A 16879-nucleotide genomic window follows, 5' to 3' on the forward strand; every position below is an offset into this window, starting at 1 on the left:
TTAGCAAGACGTGTCCTAAGATGACTGCTTCTTCACTCTATGCCATTTCTGCTTACAAAAGGTTTCCTAGGATGTTCTACTTTAAGATAGTGGGGAAACCTGTATCACCAAGTCCCTTCACTTCAGCTACCAGCATCTCTGACTTCTCTTCACAGCTCCAGACCTTCATCTCAAATGCAGCAAAGCCTAATCCGAACTCAGTCACCAGACTCATCCCTCTCCCCAGTCCTGCTCCTCTATTTGGGTTCGTCCGGTGGAAATGTAGACACCATTCCACTTGTAATTGGTGATTCAGACACATATGTTCTGGGGCCAACCCTCACACATATTGCTTTATCATTTTTCACTTAGACTGTCACCACAATGGCCTTCAGCACAGGCAGGTTCCTCCCTGTCATTCCCTGTTTCCTCCTATCCACTCTCCAACATGTGATTAGAAAGACTTTTCTAAATTATAAATCTAGTCATAAACCAGACAACCCTTCCCTGCTGAAAACCCTTCACTGGTTCTGAAAGATGTTTAGCAATTGCGAAATGGCAGCCCGTGTGCCGTATCCAACTACTTATGTGTGCTATTTGGCCCAGATAGTAAGAGAAAAAAAAAAAGCTGAATTTTAAGAATTCTGAATATTGTTAGAAGGGGCACACACTGTCCAGTTCTAGACTCTAATTCTATTGTCATCTATCCAGGTGGCCTCACTCTTTACGTTTCTGGTCCAGCTCCTGTATAGACCCTGGATCTCAGGGGTCAAGTTTTTCACACAGCAAACAAAGCCGTCCCTGACCTGGCCCTGCCCACCTTTCTAATCTCATTTCATGCTTTTAACTCAGGTCTGTTGATGCCAAGGCTCATGTTTATCTACTACACCACACTAATGAATGCTGCTTCTTTGAACCCTTGGGCTTATGAAATGTGAGAGGCCAACGCAGATAATAAATGGAGCAACAAACTCAAATGACAAGGAAGGAGTATGTGTGGAGTGGGTGTGGGTAAGAGGGACCAGACACAAAGTCAGTGAGATAAAGTCAGTTGTGTGGGAAACGCATCCAAAGATGTGGCATCCCATTTATTTTGGTGTCAGGGTTAAGGCAGTAAAATAATTGATTTTTCCAGTCCCTGTGTTTTATTCATCTTTGTAGCCTCAGCCTGATCCTTAGCAGGCACTGAATAGATGCTTAACTGGGTAATACATTTTTGTGGACATTTGCAAGAAGCTCAATGTCCTGCTACTCCCAGGCCTCAGTTTCTCTTTTTTCCATCTCTCTCAGTATACCTACTGGGTGTTCAGGGTACATTCATGTTGTACCCAGTACACCTGCTTTCAGTGTACCCCAGATAATCCTAATACCAAAGTAAGTAAATGAAAAAGAATTAAAAGTATGGCTAGGGCTTTCCTGGTGGCGCAGTGGTTGAGAGTCCGCCTGCTGATGCAGGGGACACGGGTTCGTGCCCCGGTCCAGGAAGATCCCACATGCCACGGAGCGGCTGGGCCCGTGAGCCATGGCCGCTGAGCCTGTGTGTCCGGAGCCTGTGCTCCGCAACGGGAGGGGCCACAACAGTAAGAGGCCCGCGTACCGCAAAAAAAAAAAAAAAGTATGGCTAGAGATAGTAAATCCAGGGAGAGGATTCCATAGGAAAATAAAGGAAGGAAATGCTTTCTCCTCCCTTTTGCTTTTCTACCACTTGAACACAAGCTAAACCCATTATGTAGACATAAATAATATTATTGCTAAGACTAATGACATAGGAATTGTAAATATAGAGTGAGAAGCTGTAATTCCCAGGGAATGTGGAAGCATTTTCCTTGCCTCATGCTATGGGTTTAAACAGCTTGGCTGGCCACCACTTCTGCCATCTTTGATCCTTGTTCATCTTGGGATGCCACTGGGGCATACACCGCCCATCCCTCACACAAAAATCTCCAAACACATACAGAACACAAAGCGTGAGGCTCAGACTTCAGTAGGCATAAGAGTCATCCAGAAAGCCTACAAGATACGGAGTCCTGGGCCCTCCCATCCTGAGACAATAGGCTTGGGTGGTGCCAAGTCATCTGCATTTTAAACAAGTTTTCCTGGGGATTCAAAAGCAGACAAACAAAATTTCTCGGAAATTGTGAAACAATGTCATAAACCTGAGTATTGTACAACATAAAAGATTTTCACGTTAAGTACCATGATTTGCTCTCAGGCATGGTCCAATTCCAACATGATTATCTTTTACTGTTCCCATTGCTAAGTAATTTTTTAATTAAATGTCAAAAATTTTGCTCTTGTCCCCCTGATTGCAGTTACCACATCCTCAAAGAAACATTGTCTGTGTGCCCTTCATCTGTAACCTATTTCATTGGGTACTTATCTCTGACACTGAGGCAGCTAAGCACTTGAAATATATATTATGCAACAGTGCCTAGGTCCCACGCTCATTAAATTCATACTAAATTCTTAGGGTTTTTGTTTTTTTTCTTCCCAGCATGTTGGCAGTCATTCACTTATAGTGTAATTCAGTACTGCAGCTCACTCCCATCAGTTCATCTCAATTCTGATCATTATGTTCAAAGGCTTACTCTATCCAGATGCCAAGTTTCCTCAACTGGACAAAAGCATAGCAGAAATATTTCTGTTTGGCAAGGCCAGGCAACTTTTTGGAGGCATTATCATGCCGCGGCAGGGCACCAGTCAGGTTATAATTTGCCGTAATTGTTCTTCCCACAAACAGCAACAATGATTACCTCTAGGTCACTGGCACTCAAAGAAGGATTCCTCCTCGGCCACTGTAACCACCAAAGTACTTTCTGCAAACACCCTACTCAGGATTAGACTGCGAAGAATCTTGGATTCTGTCTTTCAGTTGATTGATCTGGTACATGTTTCTTTCTTTTTTTTTTTTTTTTGTAGTACGCGGGCCTCTCACTGCTGTGGCCTCTCCCGCTGCGGAGCACAGGCTCCGGACGCGCAGGCTCAGCGGCCATGGCTCACGGGCCCAGCCGCTCCGCGGCATGTGGGATCTTCCCGGACCGGGGCACAAACCCATGTCCCCTGCATCAGCAGGCGGACTCTCAACCACTGCACCACCAGGGAAGCCCTGGTACATGTTTCTTAATGGGTTAAGTCATAAACTTGACTGTGTATGTGCGTGCACATTAGAAACATGGATATAACTCAGGGAAATCACTGGTCTCCCATAAAACCATCAGCGCACTATATGCATCATTTCCCCCACCTGCCATGTTTACAAGGCACCCCAAGGAGAACTAGCCTAAAACCCAGCAATCCATCTGCCTTCTAGTTCTAAGGGGTAATTATTGCCTCATCTGAGCAAAGAGAAATGTATGTCATGCTGCTAACCACGTCAGGTGACTGCTGTATGTGACAGACTTGCCCAGGTCATTAGCTTTTCTAATAGAGGCTGGAGTTGTGGCACAACGACAAACATGCATAACAATGCACTACCAACAAAAAACAGGGAGAAAAATGCACAGAGGCCTAGATTCAATGGGCCACACCCAGAACACAGATCACAAATAGGGGTTTTATCACTTCTCTGGGCACTTAAAACAGGAAACATGGGGAGGGGGAGTGAGAGGGAAGGAAGATAGGGTGATTTGATGCCAAAATATTGGTTAAAAAAAAAACTGACTAAAAATAAAAGAGAGGACATGAAAGCAGGGTTGTTATTTTTTTTTTCCTATTAACTTACTAGTAACTGTACTTCCTTATGTATTCTTTTTTTTTTCCTAAGAAAGCATTAGTTAACATTCATTAAGAACGTACAATGTTTTCCTTGCCATGCACACAAAATAGGGCCTGGTCTCCAATACAATATAAGCTTAGCTGTGCCCACCTGAGGTCATAGTGACTAAGACCCAGCACAAGTTGTAAGGAATAGACTCTTTTAACAGGAGAATGACGTCCAAGTGCAAAATGACACGTGCTGATGAAATGCACAAAACATATGCATCTCTTCAGAGAAATTCTGCTAATAAGAAGCTATTAAAAGAAAAGCTCTGGGGACACGCCCTCAATGAATTGCAAAAGTCACATACAGCTTCTTCCCTCTGAAATGAGATAGAGACAACATACAAATTAGCACATAGAATATCAAATCATTAAATGTTCCTCTCAAGGCTCCTGTGGGAAGGAAAGGGAGAAGAAGGCAGTGGAGGGAGGGAGGAAAAAGCAGGTAAAAACAGACAGGTCACTCTGAAAATAGCGCCCGGGCTTTTAATTTCACAGACCAGTAAAAATTAAAGGAAAAGCATGAGGGTGAGGGTGGAGGACATTTCAACATAGAGTTGTCATTCATTTTACTGAAGTACAACTCCAACCACTGTTTGGATTTTTTTGTTATAATACAAACGATAGGAAAGCCAGTCTCTCAAAATAAAGGATAGCCCTTTATAATAAGTAAAGTTAACTTTATGTAAACTCAATGCATTATCCTTCTTTTAAAAACTGAATATCTTAGGACATTTGATGCTCTTCACAATTAATACAGCCTTTGATACAGATTTAGGGAAAGACTCCAGTTTGCAGTTTTAAAACTGTAATTTTCAAATTAAATTGCATTGTGTTTGAGTAACATCTTCGTCTCTAATTTCACTATCAGATTGTAAGAACCCCTCTAACTCTTCATGCCCTCTTTCACATGAATGAATGTGATGATTTATAAAGAAAACAAACTAATGCACAACAATCACAGTAAGGTTATGAAGTTACAGCAGCAACAGACATCTCTAAATTATCTGAGTTTCATTCTAGCAGAGGATGGTAGTTTTAAGATTTGCATGTACCTTGGTCTCTGATCTAACTGCCATGATAACCAACATGTATTGCAGCTTCAGTGTTGAAGTGGCTGGACTAAAACCAGCTATTTCCCCCTGCTGGTTGGACGTGTTTTACAGTCTCTACCTCATTGCCTGCAGCTTCAGTACTCCCCATAGTACTAAACCCATTTATTTCCCATCCATCAACTGACCTCCTAAAGCATCATTAACATGCCCCCCAAAGACCTTGCTCCTGTCAATTTTAGTCAGCACAGCACTCAAAAGCCATCATGGGGCTTTACCAGGGCTCTTAGGAAAGGAAAGCAAAGAACGACAAGGCATCAACCCAAACCTTGGGGAATAGCCAAGCAGGAAGATGAGACCCAGGAACAGAGGGAGTCCTATCTGGAGGCAGGATTCAAGGCTCAAGATCGAAAGGTAGGTTTATAGACACCCATCATTAGGTGCTTCTGCCACTCAATTCTCAACTAGTTAATGGCAGAAGGATCAATATCTACTTTCAATTTTCATGGACAGCATTATGGCCTTGGTGGGAGACAGGTCTCCTGGGAAGGAGGGTTGATCCAGGAAAGGGGTCTTGGAAAGAATGATTCATGGCCAAAATTAACAATTTTATTTGTTTGCCAAATATATTTTCTAAGCTCTATTGGGGGATTTTTCTTTTGTTTTGACCAACTTTTTCTTTTTTGCTGGTAACACTGCTCACCGTGAAGTCAGTCAGAGAGAGAATGATTATGTGGAGAGAATTTCAGGAATAAATGTGGAATTGAGTTATGTAAACAAAGCCATGTCAGTGTGAAATGATATGCCCCTGGGTTCATCCACATTCAACCAGAGTGATTCCTGAACTCCAAAAGGGAGTGAAAGTAAACAGCATTACATTCTGCAAATACGACTCTGGGTTTTTGGAATCCGCTCCAGCAGTTTTCCTTTCTCTTTCTTCCTGGGAGAGTGTCAAGCAAACCATCAGTGGGTTTCCATTTTACACTGGATTCAGCAACACGTTTTAAAATAAAATACTTCGATAGAATTTTTTCAAAACCAAGTAGAGAATCTGAAGCCTTGTAGAGAAAAAAATATAAAAATAAGCGGCACAGTGTTTCTAATATACAACTTATGCATCGGGTGGAATTATTTTGTGAAAGTATATAACAAATCTAAAGCTACACTTCTGAAATCCCTGCAAATGTCATCACCAATACTAAATACAATGGAGTATTGTGTCCCGCTAAATTAGGGCATTAATCGTAGCACCTTGATTCATATGTCCCTTTTCATGCATGTGTTAACCTTCAAATTACATTCTTCCTAAATAAATTCTAAAACTTATCCTCTGTGAAACATTCTTCATGAATCATAAGACAATCACTCCTTTAAATTTTACCCAAATTCCTAATACTTTTCAAAGAATACAAGTCCTTCTAAGTCACGTGCTTCAATTTGTATAATAGGCTCTGTCAACAGGTAACGGTGGCACCTTCAGGAAGAGATTTATGCCTTTACCAAATATACTCACAACTCTAAGGAAACATCCTCAAACATGTATCGAAACTGACATATGTTCTTTGTATTAAGGAACATCATTTATTAAGCACATCTACAGGCCAGGACCTGCACTAGGAATATACTTAGGTACGTGGTCTCTCTCAACCTCTCGGCTACTCTACAAGGTAGGTATTATCATCCCATTTTATGGATGTAACAACTGAGGCTTAAGGAGATTAAGCGACTTGCGCAGGGTCACACAGCTTGTAAGGGTAGAAAGGCCAGGGATTCCGGCCCAGGCCTGTAAGGTTACAAAGCCTGTGCTCTTTCCCTCTAAAATACAAGGTCAGGCTGGTCCTGGGAAATAAACCACCTTGATCCTGACCTCATTCATTAGGAGTTGCTTTATCTTTGAGGATTCCATTAACAGAAGTACACAGGCTTACAAAGATTGCTAGTATAAAATGTAAGCTACTTTTTCCAGATTTAATGGAGGAATACATTTTACAAACAGTCATAGAAGCAAGGAGTTAGATTTCACAAAGTAAATTATCAACTAGAATAACATACAAAAACAGGTATGAAATTTCATTAGGCTGAACCATTTGAAAATGCTGTGTTCGTAGGTCAAAACAGCCAAAAAGATGCAAGCTCGTATCATTCATCCTAATAACTAACGTCCAGTCCTAGACTCTAAGGGGCCCTCTCCAGATGCATTTAAAATGCCAGGCAATGTACACACTTCCTGCCTTCATTCCCGCGGGTGCTGTACCTGAGCAGAAGCTGTTGCTAATGGTCCTTGCTGAGCGCCCAGAGCTGCTGGGGTTGAACTCTCTGCTCTCTTCCTCCGAGAAGGGAGACTCAGACGCTGGGGACACTTGGTGCTGTTGCCGAGGCAGATGGGGCCGAAGAATCAAACGGGGAATCCGGCTCCGGGAAATCTCCTTCTCATGATGCTGCACTCTCTGCTCCTTCTCCAAATTGGACATCAGAAATAAAACAAAAGAACATTTGTTGCCCCCTCTGAACTCCAGTCTGCTTCTGAGCTCAGTTTCTAAGAAGCCACATTTCTGAATATTGAATCTTCACAGAGTAGTCCTTGTTTCAGTAGCTAAAATGAACTCCAGAACTCTTCTACTCAGCTAAGCTTTCTAATTTACTGAAGAGCACACACTCCAGCACGGATGTACTTACACACACACACGCACACACGCACACTTCCAGCCGCTAGCAGAAAGGCTATTCCGTTCTCTCAGGCAGCTCCTAACTCACCTTCTCATTCTGGCTTTTCCTATCACATTTAAGCTTTCCACTCTCTCAAAGGCTCTTCATAACTCACAGCACACTCTGGTTATTACTTGATTTCCTCCAGACTTCCATTTTGCTTTCTCTGAATTAGCTGTGATACTTTCACTTCTGTTTTCCTGTCTCCTCACAAAGTAGACCCCTATACCTGAAACAAGTCTTTCCTGATAGATCATGCAGCCTGATCTTTCAAATCCCCTCTCTTCCGGCCAGGATTTTAATTATTCATTAATATCCTGGTACACAAGGCTTGTTGCCAACAGAAAAGCAAACAAAAATCCAATACCCAGTAAGATGGCTCCACCTTTTACATCACGTTTAGCTTTTGTTTTCCTTACAGGTCACCCATAGGAAGAGATTTTTCTCTCTCTCTCCTTCAAAACGCAGAATTAAATGCAGAGGGCCGTGCCTTCCTTGGCTTTAAAAATGCCTAAAAAGCAGCATTTTAGCGATATTTTTCAATTTTTAAAGTGCTTTCCCAACCATTATCTTGTTTAATCTTTACAACAGAGGCCATAGGGAGGACGCTAATTTGTGTCCCTATTTACAGATGAGGAAACTGAGGCTAAAAGAGGCAAAGATGCTTAGCCAAACTGCTGCACATCATCTAGAAGCAGAACGGGCCTGCAGTCTGTCCAGTGCTTTTCGGGGTCACCACCACCCTTCCATATTAAAATGGACTCCTGGGAGGAGCTCTTCGCAAAAAAACCCACTGCTCACTCCAACCTCTGCAATTGAAAAAGGGCTTTGGATTAGGTAACGAACACTATTTGGAAATATGACCTCCTGCTCATTTCCACGCGGCTTACCAGGAAGGGTCGCTGCCAAAGTAAACACCTCTGGGAGGCCCTCACAGTGCAGAATTGAAGGGAAAGCCCCAGCCGCGGGTTAAGTCCCGCGGTCGCTCAGGCATCCACCCTATCCAGGGGAGAAAGCCGCACCCAGCCTCGGGGTTTGTTCTGCACATCAGTCACCCAGCAGGTATCACCCGTCAGCCACTCCGCTCGGCACAAGGCAGACCCTGAACCAATGCTGGAGTCCTTATTTCTCAGTCCCCAATACATCAAGTCCTTTTTTATCCACATCACACACAGAGGACATCGACTGAGAGCTAGATCCCAAATCTCCAATTTCAGGGGATGGGATTAACCATTCAGAGTCAGTCTTTTTAATCCTCGGGCCAACCCTCCAAACACAGTATCACCTGCCCATCTCCCAGGTCTCATCACCTGAGCAACTGTCCCCTGGCTTCTCATCGTGCCCACCACCTCCTTGTCCCCGTTTACCACAACTCTAAACGTCACCCCTCCAGCTCTCACCTGACTCCCTTCCCCGCAGTGCACACCACTCCTCTCCCCCCGGCGCTCGCGGACACTGCCATCCGCGCCCGCAAGACGTGCCCTCCTTACCTTGGTCTCCCGAAGGGGTCCCATCGCGCTGCCGCCCGCCGGCTCCTCCCGCCGCCGCTGCCGCCGTCCAGGAAGAGGCACCTGCGGGCACCGGGGCGAGGAGACTGTGCTGAGCCGGCGCGCTCTGCGGCCGCCGGCTGCTGCGGGGCCGACGCGCCGCCACCGCTGCGGCAGCTCGCGCAGGGCCCCGAGGGCACGCCCGGCCGCCCCGCCCCGGACGGACACGTGGTGCCACCGCGGCTCCCGCTCCCCTCCCCCGACCTCCCTCACCTGCCTGCCCCTTGGGAGGCGCCTCGGCGCGCCCCGCCCGCCCGACTTCGCCGCGGGCCCTGCCCACCAATTCCGCGCGCCCCTCCTTGTCTGACGAGCCCGACCCGGAGAGGGCTTGCGGAGGCTCGGAGCATCTCCAGCAGGGTGACGCCCAACACCCCCTTTTTGGCACCTGGTATCGGGTTCGAAGGGGGTGCACGTCGCAGAGAAGAACCCAGAAAAGCTGTGACATCACTGAGAGCCAAACTGTAGAAAGGGAAAGTTTTTGCCTCGCGGCTGCTCCCTGCCCTCTCGGTTTTAAGTCAACTTACAGCTCCCCACACAATTACCTCGCAGGAGAGAGACGGGGCGGTCCCCCTCCACCCGGACCCCAGCCAAGCGAAAGCTGCACGACTGACACAGCATCTGGGTTCCGGAATCTCAAAGGCTGCGATTCTCCTTGGGGGATTTGCATCCGAAGGGCCTGGCGGTGGCAGCGCAGCACCGCAGGGACAGAACGAAGAGGCCAGTTCCCGCAGGCTTGGGAAGCCAGGTTGCCGAGGGCGAGAAAGCCTTTTTCTCCAGCTCTGGCCCACAGACGCCCGGGAATGAGTACCAGGCACGCTGCTTTGGGGACACCGCACTTGAACTCAGAAAACCAGTTCAAGGCAGCACTCCACTACCTTCTAGCGAAGTGCCTATGTGCCTAAAGTTCTTGACCTCTCTGAACTTCAAGTTTATCCTCGTTAAATGAGGGATAATAATAATAATACCTACGTCAAGGATGGCTAGGAGGATTAGATGAGGAAAACAAAAAAACAGCTATACCCAGTGGATTCAAGAGAACTTTCCAAAGGGCAGTCAAATCACGTCCAGCTCTTCCGGTCAATATTTGCTGAATCCTCTTACGTGACAGACAGAAAAAGCATTTGAGGCAGACAGATTTGTTCAAAATAGCTCAAAAACCTGTTCAGCTGAGGAAGTGGAATAGGGATCATCCTTCGTCTGGGTCATGGGCCTTGATTTATCACACTTATTACTGTAGTTTCATCTGATGATGCAACTCTACATGTATAATAATTTAGACGCCCTTTATTTCAGAATTGGAGAATATTCTAAGTAGCAGTGTGGATGGGGAACAGCCCGATCGTTACACCCAGTGTTCTACACGGAAGGACTGTGATCCTTGAAAATGGTATCTGAACCTCCACCATCTCATTTGTCTGCCCTCCGAAAAGCATTTTTCTGAGTCCTCAACTTTCAAATCTAGGAATGTACAGTGTGAGTCTAGAGAGAGCCTGAAATCAGAGGATTAGTGAAAGCAGTTTGCCTCCTCTATACCCATAAAGAAGTTTTATTCCATACATGTTCATGTCTTTTCAATCTACTTAGATTTGTTAAGTGAAGTTGATAACCTTACGATTCTTTATTTTGTGGGAAGAGCTTATTAATTCACACTTGTATACCTACAGCTGTCTCAGATACGGACTTCAGGAAAGTGATGTTCCAGGATGATTCCTACAGTCTATTATTTCCAAAATTATGAGCCTGAGGACATATACTGTGAGATAGGCTCGAACTGTTAACGTCAAACTGTTAAGGTACTTCTGAGGTCCCTCCTGAGAATTAAATCTGGGGGCCTAACAGCAGAAAACACCCTCCACGGAGGTGTCCAAGTCAGAACCTCAGAGTCATTCTTGACTTCTTCGCCCTCATGTGGCCCCGCATAGCAGAAAGCGTGAATGATCTCCACCCTACCCTAGAAATAGTGTCTTGAATCGGATTACTTCTGGCCTCTGTTTGAGTGCATTTTCTTTACTTAGAGCCTAAACCGCAAATATCCTGGATTATTGCAAGAGCGGTCTAACTAAGGTTGTCTTGCTTCCAATCTTGCCTCTTATTCCTGTCTCGCCAGTTTTGCTATTTTTCCACAAGGCCAAATCGAGCCGTGCTTCTTCATTAAAACTCATTAATGATTTCTCGGTTGTCCTCCAAGTAATATTCAAACTCCTTAACGTGGCACAAATGCCTTTCATGATCTGGCTTTGTGTATCTCTCCCATCTCATTTCTTGACACTGCTCTTCTCTGGATCCTCCCTCCCTCACCACCCCTACCCACCCCCAATCCATCGCCCCTGCCACTCCCCCTCCACATACAAATGGATACCCCTTGAACTGTAGCAATTGAAGTTCTCAGGAGGTACCGTGCTCTCTTTTTCCTCTAGACGGTGGCACACTCTGGTCCCTTTGTCTAGAGCGTTTCTTGCACCTCACCCACCCATCCCCCTCAACTCCTAAAGATACATTGTTTCATTTTAGAAACAGCTTCTTCCAGGAAACATCCCCTGATCCCCCAAGAAGATCAGTCCTTACATACTTCCAGGACACCTGTATTTAATTCACCCCAGGAGAGCTGTTACGATCTTCTATCAGAATCCCCTGCTTATTTGTCTGTCTTCACCAGGGATGTAGGCAGTGCCTAGTACAGGTCCTGACACAGTAGACACTCAATATATAACAGTCAAATGAACGAATGCATGAATGAGTGAATTTTCTAACCCCCTATGGGGCCCATCAGTACAGGATAAAGAACATAGACACAACTTCTGTTTAGAAAATGACTCAGATAAAGCTGCCTCCAATATTTCTTTGTATTTGATGATGGGGTGTGTGCCTTAAAAAAATCCAACATGTGTTAAGTGAAAGCCTTTACTGCAGAAGTGCAGGCAGTGAGAGGCAATGCTGTAGCCCTGTTGTCACCATAGCAACCTGCTGAGGGAAAGGCTGATGATTTAGTGTTCAAACGCCTTTTAGCTCTGTACTTTTGGAACCCAAGCCTGTTTTTTATGCTGTTCTAAAAGCCAAGTTTTACAAATGCTAATATCTATCTTGCCTTTAATTTCATTCAAGTGTTTCTTACGTCATTAAGTGTCTTATAACGTTTGCATTATACCATCAAAGAGATATAATCTAATACAGTATATTATAGTCATCTTTTATCTGCTTTAAAATATTCTCTGGTTTTGTAATTTTGTGGTTTTTCCTCTAGAAATGAATGTAATGCTGATTTTTTTAGAAAATAAATAATTCAGAAGGCTGGAACCCTTCAAGATTATAAATATCCCTGCCCAGACCTGGGAAGAACAGGGGAGATAGGGTATTGTAGGCTGGGAGAAAAGGGATGTATTTATGTAATTATGGCCCCAAATTTGGGATAAATTATTTGATTCTTTGCCTATGTGAAATTTGTAATTAAGCGATTCATACCTTTTGTTTGCACACAACTTTATATTTTCAGAGCCCTTTCACATGTGTAATCTTATTTGAGCCTCACAAAAATCCGGTGAGGCACATGTTGTCAATCCCTGAAACCAGATAAGTCATAAAGGACAGGTTTTTCTTGATAGGAACCCCCCAGACTGCAAACTTCACAGAAAAGACAATACAAAGGCACTGCCGAAGAGAAAAGGTCTGCACCATTTAACCAAGATACCTCCCCGTCTCCCGTGTCCACGCCTCCTCTCAGCTCACCTGCGTCTGCTGGGGTCTCTCGCAGACTCAGTCAGGGCTGACAAAGCCCCGGCTCCTAATCCTATCAGCCGTGCGAGCCAGTGCTACCGTCTGTCTCAGTCACCCGATGGTGGGTTATCCTCACGGCAACGAGGAGCAGCTGACGTGCCTTACAACACGTCATGAAGAAAAGAAACTGCATTCTGGGGCATCCTGGGATTTTTTTTTGTGGTGGGGTGGAGACCCGTATTTTTCTTGCCAGGGAGAGAGCTGCCCGTTCTCCCGTAAGAGCATGTGTGAGTGATCCACTCTCCTCTCACTGTATGTGTCGTTGTTGTTACTATATGGTTAAGGGATTTTGATGTTGTAAAACTGTAATGGGTAGAATTCTGCAGGATCACTCCCTGAGAAGGGGGTCCAGAGAGTACCGGAGGCAGACAGGAGAGTGGGTAACTGAGGCAAGGCTGGCTCAAACCTTTGTTGGGTTCAGAGTGTGTCAACTATCTCTGCTCTGCCAATGAGCTTTCAGTCAGAGATCTCTCTCAGATGAAGAACAGGAATGAAGGGAGAGTCCAGGTGAGGAGGTAGAGGTTGGGGGTTGGGGTCTCTGAAGGATGGTAAGGATATAGTCTTCTGCTTGCCTAATGGAGAGCGTCCGGACACGAGGTAATCCTCCCCAAAGCCGTCTGCTGTTTGTGGCCTTTTGTCCATTTGTGAGAACAGGGGAAGAGATCAGCCAAAGACACAGGTATGGTGACTGTATTGAGCAAACTGGGGAAAGATGGATGGACAAGTCGGTGTTTACTTCTTGGGACAGTAGATTGGAATGATTAAAATCAAGATGCTCTGGAAAGTATGAGTGTAAAGGTTCCATCCAGGTAGGAGGAACCAAGCCTTGACATTTATCTAATGAGATGATTCAAATGATGGGACAAGACAGGGAACTGTGTGGATCTACAGACTTACAGAAAAGGCAAAGGAAGTTAGTTATCTGTAAGGTCAACATAGGGAGGCCTAAATCCAGAGGCTGAATTCTGGACCTGAGAGAAAAGCACCTTCCTTTCCCAGGAGACCAAGGGACCAGACGGTATGAGAAGGACAGGGCCTCTGAAAGCTACCTGAGCCCAGCGGGGTAGCTAGCCTCCTAGAGGGATAAGGAGTGAAGGCTGAGATTCTCCTCAGACTTGGCAGGGGTAGAACAGGTATCTCAGGTTAGAGGCTCTGAGGGATTCATTCAGCATCCCACAGTCTAGGCTCAGAAAAAAATTTATAATCTGGGTTCTCAGGAAGCAGATCTGTGGCTAGATTTGAGTCACATAAGGATAAAAGAATCTGTTCTCCATTATATGATTTATTTCCATGAATTTGCACTTCTTTTCCCTTCAGTTTTCTAGTAAAAATGTTTTCAAATTTTTAACAATAATTCTGCCTTTATTTTTGCTAAACGATTGGGGTGGAAAGGAGGATTTTGAGATTGTCTACTGGAAGGACAAGAGCAGTATTGCAAAATGGGGCAGAGCGCCCCTAGGGACCAACTGCTATGATGGCAGCTACAGAAGCCCAGGGGAAACCTGGAAGCACCAGGCAGCTGCCCTGCTGGTGGCGGGTGGAGGTATTACCTCTGCAGTTGTGGAGCTCAGGAGACTCGTTTCTGCTTTATTTACACCTCCTAGGCCATTCCTATGAACCATTTTCCTTTATTACCAGAAATCTTGTGACCTACTGATTAAACTCAGCCCTTGCTATGTAGTTGTAGCTCCTCTCAAATCCACAGCAGAAAAATCTGTAGGAAGATAAATCCAAAATTTGGGAATCTGGCTTATGTTGTTTCATCTGCCCATGTGTCCCTTCTAGTTATTTCTAGAATGCTGTTTCATCAAAGAGAAAAAATGCTTTAAAAAAAGGTAACTTTAATATTTTCTTTTTAAAGGTACTAAAACCACATCGTCAAAATTTTGGCAATTAAAAGAAAAATATTACTCATCATCTCATTGCCCTAACATCAATTATCCATATTCCTTCTGTTAGCATTTTCGTGTACTTACTTTCAGGCTTATCTACTGTGCATCAAAATAGCACTATTAAAATGAGAATACGATTCGAAGTAACATATGGCATTTTAGGCCTTTGATGCCATCTCATCTGGCTGTTTCTGGATGGCTAGCACACATACCCACTGTTCTCCCATGAAGTTAGTCACCTTCTGTTTGTCTTCTGATTGCGCACCAATCTGAGATACGAGGCTCTCAGCTCGTTGACCAACAGCTCGGGCTGCTGCTGGAAGCTCAGAGCACAAGGATGGCTTCCCAGGTCTCTGGTGTCAACTGCACTGGCCAAAAGTTTCAGGAAGAGCTGCCGGTGGGGGAGAATTAGCAAATTCCAGACTGGAGAAATGACCTCAATTCAGAAGTTGGTACAAAAACAACTGTGTCCCTTTCTATTCAAAATCCCAACGTCTGGCTTGCCATAATGTGATGTTAATTCAAGGGAGAGCAGGAAAGTGAGATGAAGTTCCCAAAGTTTGCCAAGAGATCTGTGGTGGAAAAATGTAGTTTAATAAAGGACATGGATTCTCAAGTCCTGAAGGCCCAGATTTGACTCCTTTGCCTCTTTCTGACTGCGTGACCTTAGAAAAGTTGTTTAGCCCCTCTAGGACTCAGCAGGTGATAAGTACATGTTAGTTAAAAAAAAGAAGGAAGGGAGGAGGGAAGGAAAGAAGAAAGGTCAGGTCTCACCAGTTAATGTCTCTGGGCAAATTAACTTCTCTGATCCTCATTTTCTCACATATAAAATGGGCCTAATAACAGTAATCAGTTCATACTACTGTTGTTAAGATCAGACAAGAATACATGCAAAGTCTATCATTTATGTCTGGCACATGGTTGGAGCTTAACAGATATCCTCTCTCCCTCAGGACCAAACCATTCCAACCACTACTGTTGCTACCTGCTTGCTTGTTTCCCATTCTCCTCATCCTGAAGATTTTTATTTTAACTGTCTTTAAAGGGAAACAATAAATTTTCCCCAGATGACTTATGATATAATGTGAGAAATGATTTCTCATTAGAAAAGAAGTTGACAGAACTTTTCTTCCCAAAGGTAGATGGAAAAGGTTACAGTAGATGGCATGAAAAATGGCCAGATACCTATCATTCATTCATTCATACATTCGTTCATCCATCGATATTGTTTTCTTCCTATTCTGAGTCAGACACTGGCTTAGACCCTGGTTCGAGAGCCTTCAAAGATGAACAGTGTTTCCTGTCCTCAAGTATCTCACAGTCTAATTAATAGAGATATGGGTATGGCCATCAGCTGTTACACTATTCATTGTGTTAACGTCATGACTTGCCAGCATCCGAATTAGACTGGAGTTTGAGATTTCCAGGGGTGAGTTTTGAGATAAATTTTGAGGGATGAAAAGATACTATTATAATTTTGGCTCCTTCAGAATCCCTTTCTCTTGATCTCTCCTCTCTTCTTCTTTCCGCTCCCTTCCCCTCCCTCACCTTGTCCTCCTTCCCCCTCCACCTTATTTCCACTTTGAGAGACTTCTGCTGCCCTAATTGTTAATTAGCTCTATTATTAAAAAATTCAAGAACACCATGTTATACTGCCACCTGTTGGCTCATTAGTAAATTTCTCTTCTGACAGGTAGTTTCTTTGGTTTGCAACAAAGTTTTCAGAACAGACCTTAGTAGTGCCTTTATTGAAACTTTCAGCACTTTCAGAAAACTTTCATAGTTTAAGGTTACACAGAACTGAACACCAATGAATAGCATCAATATTCAGTGGGTAGAGGATAATGTGCATGTGCTTTGTGGTCTGAAAAGACAATAGTCCAAAGCTCCTTTCTTCTTTTGACCTGCCAAGCCACTGTAGACAAGCAAGATAAGTCATATGCAGTCATATGGTAAAGTCATATTCAGATAGTCCCTACCTTATATATTCCAAGGTGTATTTTTGAAATTAATAGACTTTATTATTATTATTTTTTTTTGGAGCAGTTTTAGGTTTACAGAAAAACTAAGCAGAAGGTACAGAGTTCCCATATACCCCTTCACTAAGGTCTACTTTTTTTACTTTTTATCTTTGGGCACCATCCATTCCCTCTCTACCTGATTAATTAAGTAT

General features: G+C 44.2%; 1 protein-coding gene across 9 annotated transcripts in view; it reads right to left on the reverse strand.

Moving 5' to 3' along the window:
- The window catches only part of SYBU (syntabulin), a 72998-nt gene extending 63395 nt beyond the window's left edge, over positions 1-9603 (reverse strand). For 4 of the 9 annotated variants that reach the window (XM_073794670.1, XM_073794669.1, XM_073794667.1 and 1 more), the window contains exons 1-3: positions 9429-9447; positions 8987-9067; positions 7045-7246 (exon numbers count right to left, since the gene is read on the reverse strand). In XM_073794670.1, the coding sequence (XP_073650771.1) occupies positions 7045-7246; positions 8987-9010 (226 nt within the window). In that variant the 5' untranslated portion in view covers positions 9011-9067; positions 9429-9447. Of the gene's footprint in view, positions 1-7044; positions 7247-8986; positions 9187-9428; positions 9448-9585 lie in introns of those variants that run through there. The other 5 variants (XM_073794671.1, XM_073794668.1, XM_073794672.1 and 2 more) reach the window with 4 other exon arrangements.
- Between the last annotated feature and the right edge of the window lie 7276 nt (positions 9604-16879).

This window comes from Tursiops truncatus, chromosome 17, assembly GCF_011762595.2.
Source record: "Tursiops truncatus isolate mTurTru1 chromosome 17, mTurTru1.mat.Y, whole genome shotgun sequence".
Lineage (NCBI taxonomy): Eukaryota > Metazoa > Chordata > Mammalia > Artiodactyla > Delphinidae > Tursiops > Tursiops truncatus.